The 15,606-nt window shown below is 32.7% G+C and overlaps 1 protein-coding gene across 2 annotated transcripts in view; it reads left to right on the forward strand.

Annotated features, from left to right (window-relative positions):
* LOC128985755 (uncharacterized) overlaps positions 1-13,635 on the forward strand; it is a 35,587-nt gene extending 21,952 nt beyond the window's left edge. Inside the window, exons 9-11 of one of the 2 annotated variants that reach the window (XM_054405606.1) lie at positions 8,249-8,326; positions 10,999-11,130; positions 12,351-13,635. In XM_054405606.1, the coding sequence (XP_054261581.1) occupies positions 8,249-8,326; positions 10,999-11,127 (207 nt within the window). In that variant the 3' untranslated portion in view covers positions 11,128-11,130; positions 12,351-13,635. The remainder of the gene's footprint in view (positions 1-8,248; positions 8,327-10,998; positions 11,131-12,350) is intronic. The other variant, XM_054405613.1, reaches the window with a different exon arrangement.
* Positions 13,636-15,606: the final 1,971 nt, after the last annotated feature.

Genomic DNA, 15,606 nt, shown 5'->3' on the forward strand with positions numbered 1-15,606 from the left:
TCTTATGATTATTAGGGTGGAAAATGCATTATAGTCTTACCATAGACTAACCAACACAATTAAACTTTACATCCCATTGTAAACTTTGAAGCTCGTTTTTCGTGTCTAGTTCGTGTCCGGTGACACTGATCGCTAGTGTCGACAAAATTGTGTTTCTATTATTTTATAGTTAACTTCATGATTTGTTCCTTACTGTTTGGTTGTAATAAAAGTTATATAACTAGGGGACGTGTTATTAGTTGTGATTAGAACGTTTTATTTGGTTAAACGAGGTTTTAAATTACTGAAAACAAGAAACAATTGTAAACAAAACACGACCTCTAAAGACAGTGCACCGGACAGAACTAACAATACAACTGTCTTCAGATCATGCATAAGGATGAGAAATGTACTAATATAAGGGAGTATGTTTTATATGTGGGTTTCTTACTTAAATAGTAGCTTATTGGTATGAAAAAGATAAAAATGCACATTTAATTTGGATCTATTACATGTTATGAAATATCTATTTTCGTAGTCCGCCATTTGTTTCTTGTATTCGAATAAATACCATTTTGTGAACTTCTGTAAATAAAATTATTGAGTTCGTATTTTATATACTGGGCTTGTAGTAACCTTAAATCATAAATCATAATAAAATTTACACGTTAAACGTCATTACAGAATTACATTGTAGTGGTTATGTATTTTTAAATAGAGCTATTGAATTTAAATAAATATTTATCAATACATTATAAAGTGGTAGGCCTAATGTATTCATGGATTGCATTAAAAGTTAGTCTATGCATAAATACAACTTGAAAATTTCTTTTATCGTAGGCTATTAGTGTAGAACCCGGGTCATCCTCTTAATTTTGTTGAATTAATATTAATTTTACGTCTTTCAGTAGGCTTACTTTTCAAAAGTCTGGAGTTTTTTTCCAGGCTGGTTCTATCTTATCCAAAAACAAAGCTATTGTCTATTGTGTAGCTCAGTACTGGGGAACGGTGAACCGAGCAATGGCTTGGTATAGTTTATATCGATTGTGAAAGCAATATAAAGGAAACTCAACACTCAAATCAGGAAAATCCGTCAATTAGTTTATTAAAAATCGTGAATTAAAATAACCCTGTCACGTTTTATTATATGAATATTATATCTTCTCCTATTTTTTACTAGTGGTGCTTAGGTGTACAATCTAAAAACTGTTTTAAAACATGTAACATTATTGCTAAAAAAATTCAACACATTTTAGAATTAGGCAACTATTTACTAGTAGGCCTACAATGCTTTGGTTCAAACTATTAGGCCTAGATAAAAACTTAGTCTATGTCATCATATTTGTACACGTAAGTTGAACGGTTCAACGACGAACATTTAATTTAAAATCTATGAATCAGTTATGAAAGTTACGATGGTTGATGACTGTATTAATTAATGGTTTTGGTTTATTACGACATTACAATTAAATCTGTTTTCCGTGTTTAAGAACTTGCGTGTATTTTAGCTTAATTTCGTAGAGGTTTAATTATTTATTACCAATTAAACTAAATTTAGAATATTTTTCATATTCTATTATTTTCTTTTATACTGATGGCATTTATATTTAGGATCGAATTCATAAACATTTAACTGGCCATTGTACAGTTTAATAAAAAACACTTTTTCATTATTTTTTAATTGTCTTTTAATTACTTTGGGCTAGTTATCTGTTAAAAGTGGAATTGATAACAAAAAACAATAACATTTACTGTATCTTTATAGACACTGACATTTTGAAATACGGCAGTGTACGATTATTTTGTCGTACAAGGTTGGCAACGCTCCGAGCAGTGGGCGCGGCCGGGTTAGCGACTTCCAGAGTTAGCGAATTCCGCCGCGAGACAAAATCGAGTTAGCGGGTTCCGGAGTTAGCCAATTCCTGACTGAGACGGTTAGCCAGTTCCAGAGTTAGCCAGTTCCGCCACACGACCGAGTTAGCGAGTTCCTGAGTTAGCCAATTCCTACGTCTCCAAAATACTAGTCGGATTGGGCTGAAATTTGGCATGATGATAGCTCACATTCCCGATTTACATATAGGCATATTCTTAGCTCAAAAATCCTTTCGGGCTCCGCCCCAGTGGCTCTGCAGTTCCCATTTTAACCTTATGAGTATTCATATTTAAAGGGAATTAAAGAATTTAGCCAGCTGTTTCAACTAAAAGAGTTGGTTCTATGATATGCAAAAGCATTAAAACTTAATAAGCTTTACCAACAGGGTGCAGCACTATTATTTTTTTCAGCAAAAAAAACTGTGATACGCAATGAGATCTGACGGATTGTTTACAGTTATGTTTATGTTTTTAATATCATGAATAATTTGTGATATTTTGCAAATTTTAACAATCTATCTTTCTCTATTGTGTAGGTGAAGTGGTAGAACATTATGCCTATGGTAGATGTGTAATACTATAGCATACCATAAATTTGAGGAAGCAAGTTTTCTCAAACAGTGTCTTCTCACATTGCAAACGCAAAAATCGAGTATAACTGCATTTATACTTATTTGCCAACCCCGTAAGAAGGACTGGTACTCTTCTAGTAATTAATAGTTAAAATAATTAAATAACTTCTTGATCAGCATTGTACAAGTTATTAAATTTATGGAAAGTAAATAAAGATACGTCTTATAACACTTAAAACATATATTTACGCTTATACTGTTACTCACAAGACGGTAAATATACAAAAGATGGTAAGTGGTGATCGATTTCGATTATGATAGTAGTATGATAGTAACGATTGTGATAGCTTCTACATTGGACAGACTGTGAACTTCGTCAACCGCTTCAAAAACCACATATCTGCATGGAGAAACAACAAACCGGAAAGATCAAATGTCGCACAACACCTGTTACAAAATGGACACTCAATAGGAAAAATGGAGGATAATCTATGTATTTTGAAGAATTGTAAGAAGGGATATGTGATGAATGCTTGGGAAGAATTGTATATTTATAAGGCAAAATGTAAAAATAGAAATAAGTTGATTAATGAACAAGTAAATTTCGATTCCAGTTGTACTTATAAAAATGTATTGGCCGGTGTTTCCGGTAGCCAATAGGGTATAAGTAGGGACACGATTCAAGATTCTTGTCATTCGCCTATTGGGTCTGATGACGATTGGAGTGTCCATCGAAATCGATCACCACTTACCATCTTTTGTATATTTACCGTCTTGTGAGTTACAGTATAAGGGTAAATATATGTTTTAAGTGTTATAAGACGTATCTTTATTTACTTTCCGCTTAAATAATTTAAAAATAAACTCAATTAGAACAATACCACATTAGGAAGATAAAAGACTTGTATATGTTGAAATAACAATGCATTGTGAAGACAAAATTAAATAATTGGTAGTTTTTACTTTACCTACATTCCTAAAAACTTAATTATTGTTTTCCGACCAGAAAAAAAAATAATGAAGTTTATTTTTTCCACAATTAATACAATGAAACAATACAAGAGTATTAGTCCAGTGAATAGAGGTATGTTAACTTACAAATGGTCTGGTAAGTCTAAATTTTTTATATGTTGTCTAGGATGGTAAGTAGGTGTTAAAAACGAAAAATGCACAATTCTCCCCCCTCCGCGCCCGCCGCCATATTGAAAAATCTAAAAAATCGGTACTTTCTAGAGATTTTCCCCTATATCTCCGTGTTGGTGCGTTTTAGCGACAAATATGTAAAGTCAATGTTGTAGACAATTAAATTTCCTATAATATAAGTATAACAATTTGGTTCTAAGACTTATGGATACGACTATTTTTAATTTTTTTTACAATAAAACGTAAAATTTTTTGTTATTTTGCCAAATCTCTACTAGTCCAAGCAAACTAAAAAAAACTGACACAGGGAACGTTAAAAAAATGTGGGAAAACGTTTTATGGTTTTATTTTGTAGTGTTGGGTCTGCAAAGTGACATACTAAAAGTAAAAAATTGTTCTACAGGAAACCTCCTAAAATCACGATTAAAAATGACGGCTTTTCCCAACGTTGGACAAATTTGAAAAAAATATACCACATGCATATTTTATACAAAATATTTTAAGATATCGACTCGATATTCGGGTGCGACCACCGAAGTTTATTGGGTGGTTAGTACTTCATTTACAAAGGGAACTAATTTTGGCCGCCATCTTGGATCCGCCATATTGGATATAAATAAACAAATGAAATGTAATGATAACGTTGTGACACATCATTATAAACTAGATTTTCACGCTGATTTCAATGCCGAAATCTGTTTTTAAATATCTGTTTACGTTTTGAAGATATATTCAAACGAAAATCTCTCCCATAGATTTCTTATGGACGTTTCGTACTTTGAAGATTTTTAAAGATCATTTTTCTTATATATCCAGTTCTTATCAACGCTTGCAGTTCAGTCTAGCCTTGAAATATTCTGTGATGTAAGGGCTTTCATTTGACCTATTGATAATTCAAACCAAACGAGTTAGCAGCGAGATACGATCCCCATAACAATATTAAATTTAACTTTTAGACGACCATAGATGTTTATTAGGTGGGTAGTACTTCATTTCTATATGGAACTCATTTCTGGCCGCCATCTTGGATCCGCCATATTGGATATAAATAAACAAATGAAATGTAATGATAACGTTGTGACACATCATTATAAACTAGATTTTCACGCTGATTTCAATGCCGAAATCTGTTTTTAAATATCTGTTTACGTTTTGAAGATATATTCAAACGAAAATCTCTCCCATAGATTTCTTATGGACGTTTCGTACTTTGAAGATTTTTAAAGATCATTTTTCTTATATATCCAGTTCTTATCAACGCTTGCAGTTCAGTCTAGCCTTGAAATATTCTGTGATGTAAGGGCTTTCATTTGACCTATTGATAATTCAAACCAAACGAGTTAGCAGCGAGATACGATCCCCATAACAATATTAAATTTAACTTTTTTTAAATTTTTTTTTATTAAAAGATTTATATCTTGTGTTGTTAATACGTCACCAAGTTCTTTGTACTCTCAAATTACTCATTTATTGTTTTGCTTTAATTTTATTATTCATTTCATAAAATCTGACGAAATTAAAATTAGCAGAGTGCCTTCTTTTAACATAAAATTATTTTTATTTTGAAATTAGTCTTTAGTTAAATACTTATATCCCCAATTATAAATAACTCCAAAAACTCTTTATGGCCTTAAATAATTCCTCAAAGTATTGACTTTTATTTTAGCTGAAGATTACTTATTGATTGTTTTTATGATTGGGTATATTAAACCAAAGAAAAATTTCTAAATAAAAAGAATTGAATGTTAAATGAAGGTCCACGACTCCCTTTAGATGAGTCTGATTTTATATAGTAATTAATAAAATCAAAGCCAAACAATTTACTAAGTAACTCAAAATCAGAAAGAACTTGGTGACGTATTAACAACTCGAGATATAAATCTTTTAATAAAAAAAGATTTCTAAAAAGTTAAATTTAATATTTTTTTGGGGATTGTAGCTCGTCGCTAACTCGTTCAATTTGAATGATCAATAGGTCAAATGAAAGCGCTTACATCACAGAATATTTAAAGGCTAGACTGAACTACAAGCGTTGATAAAAACTGGAGATATAAGAAAAATGGTTTTTAAAAACGAAACGTCCATAAGAAATGTATGGGGGAGAGTTTTTGTTTGAATATTTCTTCAAAACGTAAGCAGATATTCAAAAACAGATTTCGGCATTGAAATCAGCGTGAAAATCTAGTTTAAAATGATGTGTCACAACGTTATCATTACATTTATTTTTTTTATTTATATCCAATATGGCGGATCCAAGATGGCAGCCAGAAATGAGTTCCATATAGAAATGAAGTACTACCCACCTAATAAACATCTATGGTCGTCCCAAGTCAATATCTAAAAAAAAAATTGAATAAAATATGCATGTGGTATATCATTTTCAAATTTGTTCAATGTTGAAAAAATCAGCCATTTTTAATCAAGATTTTAGGAGATTTCCTGTGGACCGATTTTTGGAAACTTTTAGTAGCCTATGTTACTCTGCAGACCCAACACTACAAAATAAAACCATAAAACATTTTCCCGCATTTTTTTAATGTTCCCTGTGTCAGTTTTTTTTAGTTTGCTTGGACTAGTAGAGATTTGGCAAAATAACAAAAAATTTTAAGTTTTATTGTAAAAAAAATTAAATATTTTCGTATCCATAAGTCTTAGAGCCAAATTGTTATACTTATATTATAGGAAATTTAATTGTCTACAACATTAACTTTACATATTTGTCGCTAAAACGCAGGGCTAGAGATATACAAGGGCTGGCTCACCCCTTTGATGTTAGCGGTCGCCGCCTGATCCTACTTCCCCTCCCCCGCCCCTCCTCAGTGACGTAGCGGAGATACAACCGCCTAGCACGGCAGTGCATATGTCGCCCGGCATCTACGCGCATATTAATGTTTGTGTTTATAATAATGTATATTTATAGTGTGATTTTTAAAGCGGTATTCGTCAACCCTTCAACTTCCAATGGCCAAACTCTGTAGTGGCAAGGCATTTTTGGCGATTTTTCAGTCAAATTTTCGAAAATTCATATAAACTAAACAATAAAATGACAAGTTTCACGATTTTGCACAACAAATTTCAAATAAAAACCAAATAAATGTATTATCAAGAGATAAAGTAAAAGTGAACATTTTTAGGCAATAATATTGGAGATCAAATGAAGTAAGAATTGTTTATGTATACTGTACTGATCATTTCAATATATGTTTATGACTTTTACTTTTAATGTTTATATTTGTCTAGAAAAACATTTTGTTATTCACAGGTATATATTATTTTTAAAACCCCACAAACCAACTATATAAAATGAAAGTAAACTTATTCCCCTACATGAATATTTAGTTGTAAAGGCAAATATAAAAAAAATAAATATTTTATAGTTTTTTCTATAAAATGTTGCTGTGCTTTTTCATTTGGTGATTAAATCGTTTGTTAATTATGACAAAATGTTTCAAAAACGGGCTAAATGTAATGTCCCAGACCTCAAATTAAGTAAGTGTATCCATATAAAACATTTTATAAACTAAATAAGTACAATTTTTACAACTAATAAATACGATTAAAGTAATAAAGTCAAACCTGTGATATTCGTTGTTGGTAAACAGTCAATGAAGTTAACAAAAACTGGCTAAAAAATAGTGTCTCAAGTTTCTAAAAGTAATGTCACATTACAGTCGAGGCACAATAAATAATATCGTAACTTAACATTTACAACTTATAACCACGATGTAAACTGATAAAGTAAAATCACACCAAAACTCGACTTGTTAGTTATTAGTCAACAGAGATTGAGGTTAGTTAGTCAGGCAACTTAATGTATTTTTGCAACTATATGTTATTTTAATGTATTGAAATATGTAGGGCCTATAATAAAATGTAATTGATTAATTGAAATTCTTTTCCTTCCTTTAAAAGTTACAAAATACTAGGTATAGGTAATGTATTTTTACACAACCTCAATGTATTTTATATAACCTCAATGAATCCTAAAAGGTATGAATAAGTAATAAATAAATACAATTAATAATCCATACATTAAGATACATTCCAGCAATACGAACACAGATATTACACAGTAACTTAATACATTGGATCAATAACTACAGTATTCTTATAGCCATCGCTTTACATTCCACTCCCTTTCTTAAATATCTATTAAAGATAATTTTTTACTTATTAAAATTGATGTTATACGTAATCCTATTTGAAAATAAATTACTTTTATAAAATACATTAATACCTAATACAAAATGTCCAACATAGAGCTTAATAAACGCTAAATGTGCGGTAATACCAGCGCTCACACAAGCAAAGATATACAGTGCCGGGAGCCCGAGGTATCACAGCGGCGGAGTGGTGGGGAGCCACCTGGCATCACTTTCTGAGCTCGCGTGGCCTAGCCCTTGTATATCTCTAGCCCTGGCTAAAACGCACCAACACCATATAGGCGAAAATCTCTAGAAAGTGCCGATTTTTTTGATTTTTCAATATGGCGGCGGGTGCAGAAGGGGGAGAATTGTGCATTTTTCGTTTTAAACACCTACTTACCATCCTAGACAACATATAAAATATTTAGACTTACCGGACTGTTTGTAAGTTAGCCCCCCTATTTTTGTCTTTATTTACTGGACTATATGTAGAGGAACATATATTTAGTCCTAATTATAATCTTATTTTTGTTTTAGAATAAAAGCCTGATGGCAACTGTAATAGTTTCAAAAGGAATAATTCTGTGCTTGGCAGTTGATAGCAAGAGTCATGTGGTAAGTATTATGAATGATTAAATGAAAATTCCTTTATCTACCAGCGTTTCTCTGATACACCAGATGATTTTCAGAACAACCATTGCCAAATAATACTTTGTTGGTATTAAATACCAACTATCTAATACTATATTAAATATAATAAAGATAGTATAGAGTTTTAATATAATTAAGTTATGTATTGAAGTAATTTATCGGGTGGTCCGTGTGGATTTGGTATCGGCAACGTCGCACCGCCGAGGCGAGCGCCCGCGTCTTATCGCGTTGGCTCCAGGTGCCCTTCCTAAGAAAGGCTCTTTTGTAATTACAAATACTTTTTTTCATCTGAGACATTTTTTTAAATCTTTCTTATCACAACATGTTAGGTCAAACTTTAATGATTATTAATATCTAAAAATAATTTAAATGGGACAAATATAAGTCCTGTTTACAGTTGTATAATGTAATAGTTAAAACATTTACCTGGATCTTAACGTATTAAGCCAATCTTAACGACGACTTATTAATCCAACGGCGAAACACGCAAGTCGTCAAACACACCCGGAGGAAACTCGTACTCTTGGAGATAAACATCAACATCTTCATTCTCGCTGCCACTGTCACTATCAGAGTCATCATCGTCCCCACCCAGACAAATTATAAATTGTTACACGTCTTCGAGTTGCAGACCTTCTGCTTCCCAGGCATTATTTACTAATTTTTCAGTGTGTGAGACATATATCGCCCACATTTCTGGTGTAAACTTATTGATTGCTTCCCGGAATAATATTTCAACATCGCCTATTTTAAAAGTTGCATTTCGATTTTGCTCCTTTACATAATCTTTAAGCCCACACCATTTCTATTGGATTGTACTCGCAATGGTACGGGGGGAGTCTTAGTATTCTATGTCCCAACTGTTCTGCCATTTTATCTAAGGCATATTGAGGACGTTAACCACATACTTATATCACTTTTTTCATTGTTGGAGCTTTATCTAAAATTCGAGAGTGATAAGACGCATTGTCCATGACTATTGTGCTCCCTCTTTCAACGTTGGGAAGCAGAGATTCCTGAAACCATTTTTCAAATGTTTTGGAGTTCATCTCTTCATGGTAGTCGTTAGTCTTTTTTGAACCCAAGTGGTTCAGAGTTAATCCACTCTTTTGCTGATCCAGCATGGCAAACAATAATTCTACTTCCTTTCCCAATTGGTGCCCCCGGACTACCCTGTACAGATCCATCTGTAGCCTGCAGTTGTCGTAGTGTTTTTGTTCATCCATGTCTCGTCCAAAAATACAGTTTTACTCCAGTCAATCTGTTTGGAAGCCCTTAAAAAACGGTATCTAGCAAGTGCCACGTCGGGTTTCTCAAGTAGTACCTTACGTTTGTTAATTTTCTTATACTTAAATCCAATTCTCTTTGAAATGTTACGAAGGGAGGTGTGTTTATCCTTAAATATTCCACATTCATTTAGACTTTTTAATAGTTTGGGAACAGTTGAAACTTCTTTCCTATTGTAGTATGAGTATAAATGTCGCCTTATGCCATCAATGTCAAAATTATCTACACCCGTAGTCTAACTGGTTTTTGCTTATTTCTTTTTTTACCAGATGTTGTCATTACAGGACTCCCGTCATCGTTTTTCTCAGCGGTTTTCTCCTGGTTCGAAATATTTACCACTGTTCGTTGACTTAACACAACCCAACACAACAAGCTTCCACAAACCGTTTTAAAACTTGATTAACGTTCCTTAACGGCCCATTATTTATTTTCTCCTGTTGGAAATACAGCACGACACTAAACACGATCATCCTAGCCTGACTATTTAGTGCCTTCCCTTGACTGCCCGGCATTACAAAAAACTTTGGTTACAATCACAAGTCACAAGCATATTATCGCACAAGTCACACACAACAACGCGAACTGACACAGGTAAACATCTACAAACTGGTGGTTGTGATTAAGATCTAGAAAGATCCCCAAAGTTTTATTCTTTTTATCTATACTTTCAATTATTGATGTCACAAAATCTACACCAGCGGTTGTCATGCTAATCTTTATCAAATAATCTATTTTTCTCTAAAAAAGTCTACTAACTGATCGTACACAACTTTTTTTAAAATTTAAATTTTAGAAAAATTTGATAGTAGGAAAACTGGGATTTATCTGGTTCTTAGACAATGTATAGGTCTTTGAATATAACAACTGAGTGGGGTGCAGACAAATTTGACAAATTCAGACTAAGTGCTTTGATGCATTGACTTGCCCCTTCGTTGTAGATAACATAACCTTTGTAATTTGTAGGTATGTCATAAGCAGTTGGACAGCCAAAGCCATACACTTTAGAGACGGTAGTGGACGTTTCACCATGGTCATATCTCTTGATAATTCGGGAAGACTGATTGTGTTAAGCTTATGTTTGTTGGTTCTAGTTCTGTCTCACAGAAAATTTTCCTAAAATTGTACTCTAAATAATAAATTTACACAAAATTAGCACAAGTACTTAGTAGAGTATATAGCATGCAACTGAGAAGAAATCATTAAAAAACTAATGGAAATATGCAAGATTATTATTAGTTACAACTTGTGTGGTTGTCTGGTCCTACGGATCCTACTGTATGGGAACATGATACACTTTTTATAAACATCCAAGTGTCAAGGCCAGTAATGTCTGTTATTTTCACCTACAGATCCTGGTTGCTACCAACAGAGGGGACTTACAACAGATTCCATTCCCGTCTTCAGTTGTCAAACAGTTAAAAAGATTAAACATTGAAAGGAAAATGAAACAGCAAAAGAAAATGGAGGAGCAAACTTAAAAAGTTTGTGGACTGAACTTGAGATATTTTGTATTATTGATAGAGATTAACTATTGATAAAACACTATAGGTCTAAATTCAAAGAAATCAATATTTAAAAAAAATTTTAAATTGAAAATATCTAGGCCTATATTTGAAATCAATACTTTTAACTAACTTTTTTCAGGGTGGCTTGTGAAATCACATTGAAAAATTCCCTGACTTTTCCATTATTTTTTTTTAAACTTTCCCTGATCGACAAATTCAAAATTACAATTTTAATACTTATAACTAATTCTTCAAAAGGACTAATCTTTTCTGAAGAATATCTTATGTTTGTTTATATGAAAAACATTCATAAAATCTATAGAAACAGGCTAGCTTATATATATTCAAACTTTGCAAGTTACCTTAGTAAAACTAAACTGATATTGATAAGATGATAGGCAGTTTATAAAAAAAATTATTTGTACAAAAACACAAAATTTATTTGTACAGACATATTTCTTAGTTTTCATCCACAAGGCACACATACTCTCACTAGATCGACCTTTCCTAACAATTATTAAAATTATTTTAAACCTTTTACAATTTTCCCTGACTTATGACAAAGTTCCCTGACTTTTCCAGATATTAAATATTCCCTGACATTTCCAGGTTTTCCAGGTCACTCTAGCCACCCTGTTTTTTATAATTGAAAAATATTCTTGACTTGGGAAGAAATGCTGAAGTAGCAATCAACTATGCCATTTAGTGTTTAAATGTTGCTAGATTAACTTGTTAGTTTGATTTGACCAAACTAGTTAAAACTTTTTTGTAGAATTTCACTCTTAGTGTGTACAAAATAATAAGGCAACAGCTTAACAAATTAAGTATATGCAGTGCTCGATTTGAAAAAAAATGAGGTGTCGCAACCGTAACCTATTTAAATGTGTAGTACATATTTATCCCAATATTTTTTATCTTTCTGAAAGACAGTTACCGGAACTGAGTTCTGCTGCGTTTCCCCGCAAATCAAGCAATGAGTATCTGTATCCTTTAGTCCTTAAGAGAGCAAACATTTTAGAAGACTTACAAGATAAAACTTTTAGAATTTGTTGATTCTTAGTAAAATTTGGTGTGTATATTGTATGGTTGGGGAGGTACAAATATACTTTGTTTCCCATTGCAGCAAATCATTATAAACTATTACTTTAGTCGTTTCATACACACATATCTCATTGGTCTATGCTTTTGTGTTTTAGAGATTGATGTTTTATAACTGACTTCAGAGTACTTTTAAGGGATCACATTTAAATTCCTCCTCATATTATTAAATTCCTCCAATCCTAGATTGCTTTGTATTGAACGTCAGAAAGAAGTCAAAACTTAACATCATTAAGAAAATTACTTACCTTTGGAGACCGACCCTATAGTATATGACACGCTGCCTAGGACTGGGATACTTTTAACAGTTCTGCAATGTTATAGAAAAAATGCTATAACTTTTGAAAAGCAGCCCTCTTTCACATTTCTTGCATGCCGTTCTTGATATTTCATTTTTTTAAACAATAGTTTGTTTAAACTTCTGATAAATCGGAAGTTGGTCTCCTCATTAATAACACTCAAACAGTATCCTATATTATCATTATTAATTTTGTAAACTGGTTTATGCCGTGAAATTAATTAATACTAGTTTAGATTTTTACTAAAACTCATTAAACTAGTATTTTAAATCCAGTGATTTTGCAATAAAACAGCAAATCTATTAATCTGTAGGAAAGTCTTGAAGTGAAATTGGGGGCTCATTTCTACAATGGTCATGAGTGCCACCTTCTTTCTATTGCATACTATACTAGTTGAAATTATCATTATTGACAAACATTAAAACATAAAGAAACTATCAACATGAAACCCCTTTTACAGTAAAGAATTAAGCGGTTGCATACGAAAAATATTTCTTACATGTTCAAATTTGTTGAGTTCAAATTTCCTAACATAAACTTATTTTCACACAGATTGTACAGTACTTGTCACAAATCCTGATTACACCCAAACCGTTTTGAATGTAAGTTACTGGTCAAATTCTAATGAAATTTGTATCTCCAGAATTAATTTTCATTTTTAATGGTTACTTTATTAATAAAACCCCATGAAATAACATATTTTAGTTTTTCACTAAAACATCCCAATTGATGATTAAAATTTAGTATTATTATTCTAAACAAAATGGTACGACCCCCACTGCTGTAAAAACTACGATTGTAACGTTATTGTAACTTTTGTGATTTTACCCATAAAATAGCATAGTTATCATAGAGCCATGATAGGGGTCGTTGACAAGCTAATGGGAGAAAGTATGTGTCAGATTGCTGATAGCGTTTTTATACAACTTTTTTATGAACCTAATTATTTTTATTTCCAGTTTTAGTGCCATTCAATCATTTACGATTTGAATCCTCTTATTGTAAGTAACTTAATTGTACAGTGTAAATTGATTGAAAATGTATATACTGTATTTTTTAAGTGAAATAAATGTTGATTGTTTAACCATTGTTTTTTTTTTAGCAAATTTCCCATATAGTGAATAAGCTATTACGGTAGGTCTCATGGTAAGACCTGGACCCAGGACCGATTTACTTTATCGTTTTGATGTCCCCAGAAGCCAAAAACACCATGCGTTCAAATTCATATGTATACAATAAAATAAGTAGGCAAGATGATGAAGAAGACCACTTAGAAGTATTAGACAACAGGTTCCACAAAGCAAACACATTTAAAGTTCTGGGAGTAACAATCACAAACAAAAACTAACCGGGAAGATGTTAAAATTCAAAACAGACTCACGGCAGCTGTAAAATCATATTGGAGCTTAGTAAAATTATTTAAAAGTTAACTTTTTTTTATCAAACACCACCAAAATAAGAATGTATAAAACCATAGTGCAACCTGTAGTGCTATACGGATCAGAGACTTGGTCTTTAAAAAAAAAATCCCAAAAAGACCTATTACTTTTGAAAATAAAGTATTGTGAAGGATTTTCGGACCAATAAAAGACAGAGACTTGTGGAAGATAAGGAAAAATAGGAAGTTGAGAGAATTTGATGAGGAACCAGATATTGTGGGAGTTGTTAAGAGTAGAAGGTTGAGGTGGCTGGTACGCTGGAGGGCAGGAGATCATTGGGAAGCCCAAGGATGAGATGGATTGACGAAAGGAGTAAGTATATACAGGGTGGCTGAAAGGTAACTTACACCCCCCTTAACTTTTCAACCATTTGAGATATTTGAAATCTGTCTGCGGCAACCTTCTTAGATATTGGGGCTACATTAATTATGGTCAATTTTGAAATTTTTGCACTTCAGTAGGGTAGGGGGTAGCTCAAAATTTTCAAATGACAAGTATAGTCGAGTTTGGTATCATTTTACGGGTCTCGACGTAACATACAAATTTACTTACTTACTTACTGGAGTGGCCACTGGTACCCTAAGAGGTACTTGGCCTCGCCCACCCACTGCCTCCAGATGTCTCTGTCTTTGGTGTCATTTTCACTCCTTCCCAGTCTTCTTACATCTTTTTGTACTTGATCCTTCCATCTAAGTTTAGGACGGCCTCGTGGTCTCCTGCCTTCGGGGTTTCTATCAAGTACATTTCTCGTAGTGGAGTCTTCCTCTCTTCTCGAGAAATGTACAAATTTACATAAAGAAAACCAAAATCGGCCCACTAATAACAAAATGGCGCCCTAAAACGTTTCAAATCCAAATAACCATGAGGGTGGCTGAAAATTAACTTGTACTCCCTTTAACTTTTTAACTATTTGAGATATTTGAAATTGGTTTGCAGCAACTTGTTTGGATATGAAGGGCTACAATAATTGTGGTCAGTTTTGAAAATTTTGCCCTTAGGGATAGCGGGGGTATAGCAAGTGTAGTCGAGTTTGGTATCATTTTACAGGTCTTGACGAAACATAACGATTAACATAAAGAAAATATAAATCGGACCATTAATAACAAAATGGCAGCTAAAAATGATTTAAGACAATGGTTATTTAAAGTAATTTTGAACTGCCATTTTGTTATTAATGGTCCGATTTCTTCTGGTGTTGTGGTAGTGATGAGGTCAAAAACCCGCATTTCAAGGGCTTTTTCTGAGGATCACTACTGTACCTCCCAGTTGTGGCTTTCAACTTCACCAAGATGTGCTTGTTATATGCTCTGCTGCATTGTCTACTTTAAAGCAGCAACTCTCTTAACATCTCACCATGATCTGGTTCAGGTAGTGGGCCTTTAGGGAACATTAGACGTAAGAATAGATGGGTATGATGTTGTCAGATCCTCTGATTCTTATGCTTCTCCTCCCGTTATCTACCAAATTGTAATTAGTATATAGGCCACAGTAAAAAAAAACAAAAATTACATATGTTTTTAGTTGAGGAAACATTACATGCACTTGAACTCATCTGCATCTCAGATTCAAACATTTAAAGATTTAAAAAACAGTGATACATTGTTGGGTCCAGAATT

This window comes from Macrosteles quadrilineatus, unplaced genomic scaffold (genome assembly GCF_028750875.1).
Source record: "Macrosteles quadrilineatus isolate MER2022 unplaced genomic scaffold, UCM_ALF_1.0 Scaffold_1__1_contigs__length_201487025, whole genome shotgun sequence".
Classification (NCBI taxonomy): Eukaryota; Metazoa; Arthropoda; class Insecta; order Hemiptera; family Cicadellidae; genus Macrosteles; species Macrosteles quadrilineatus.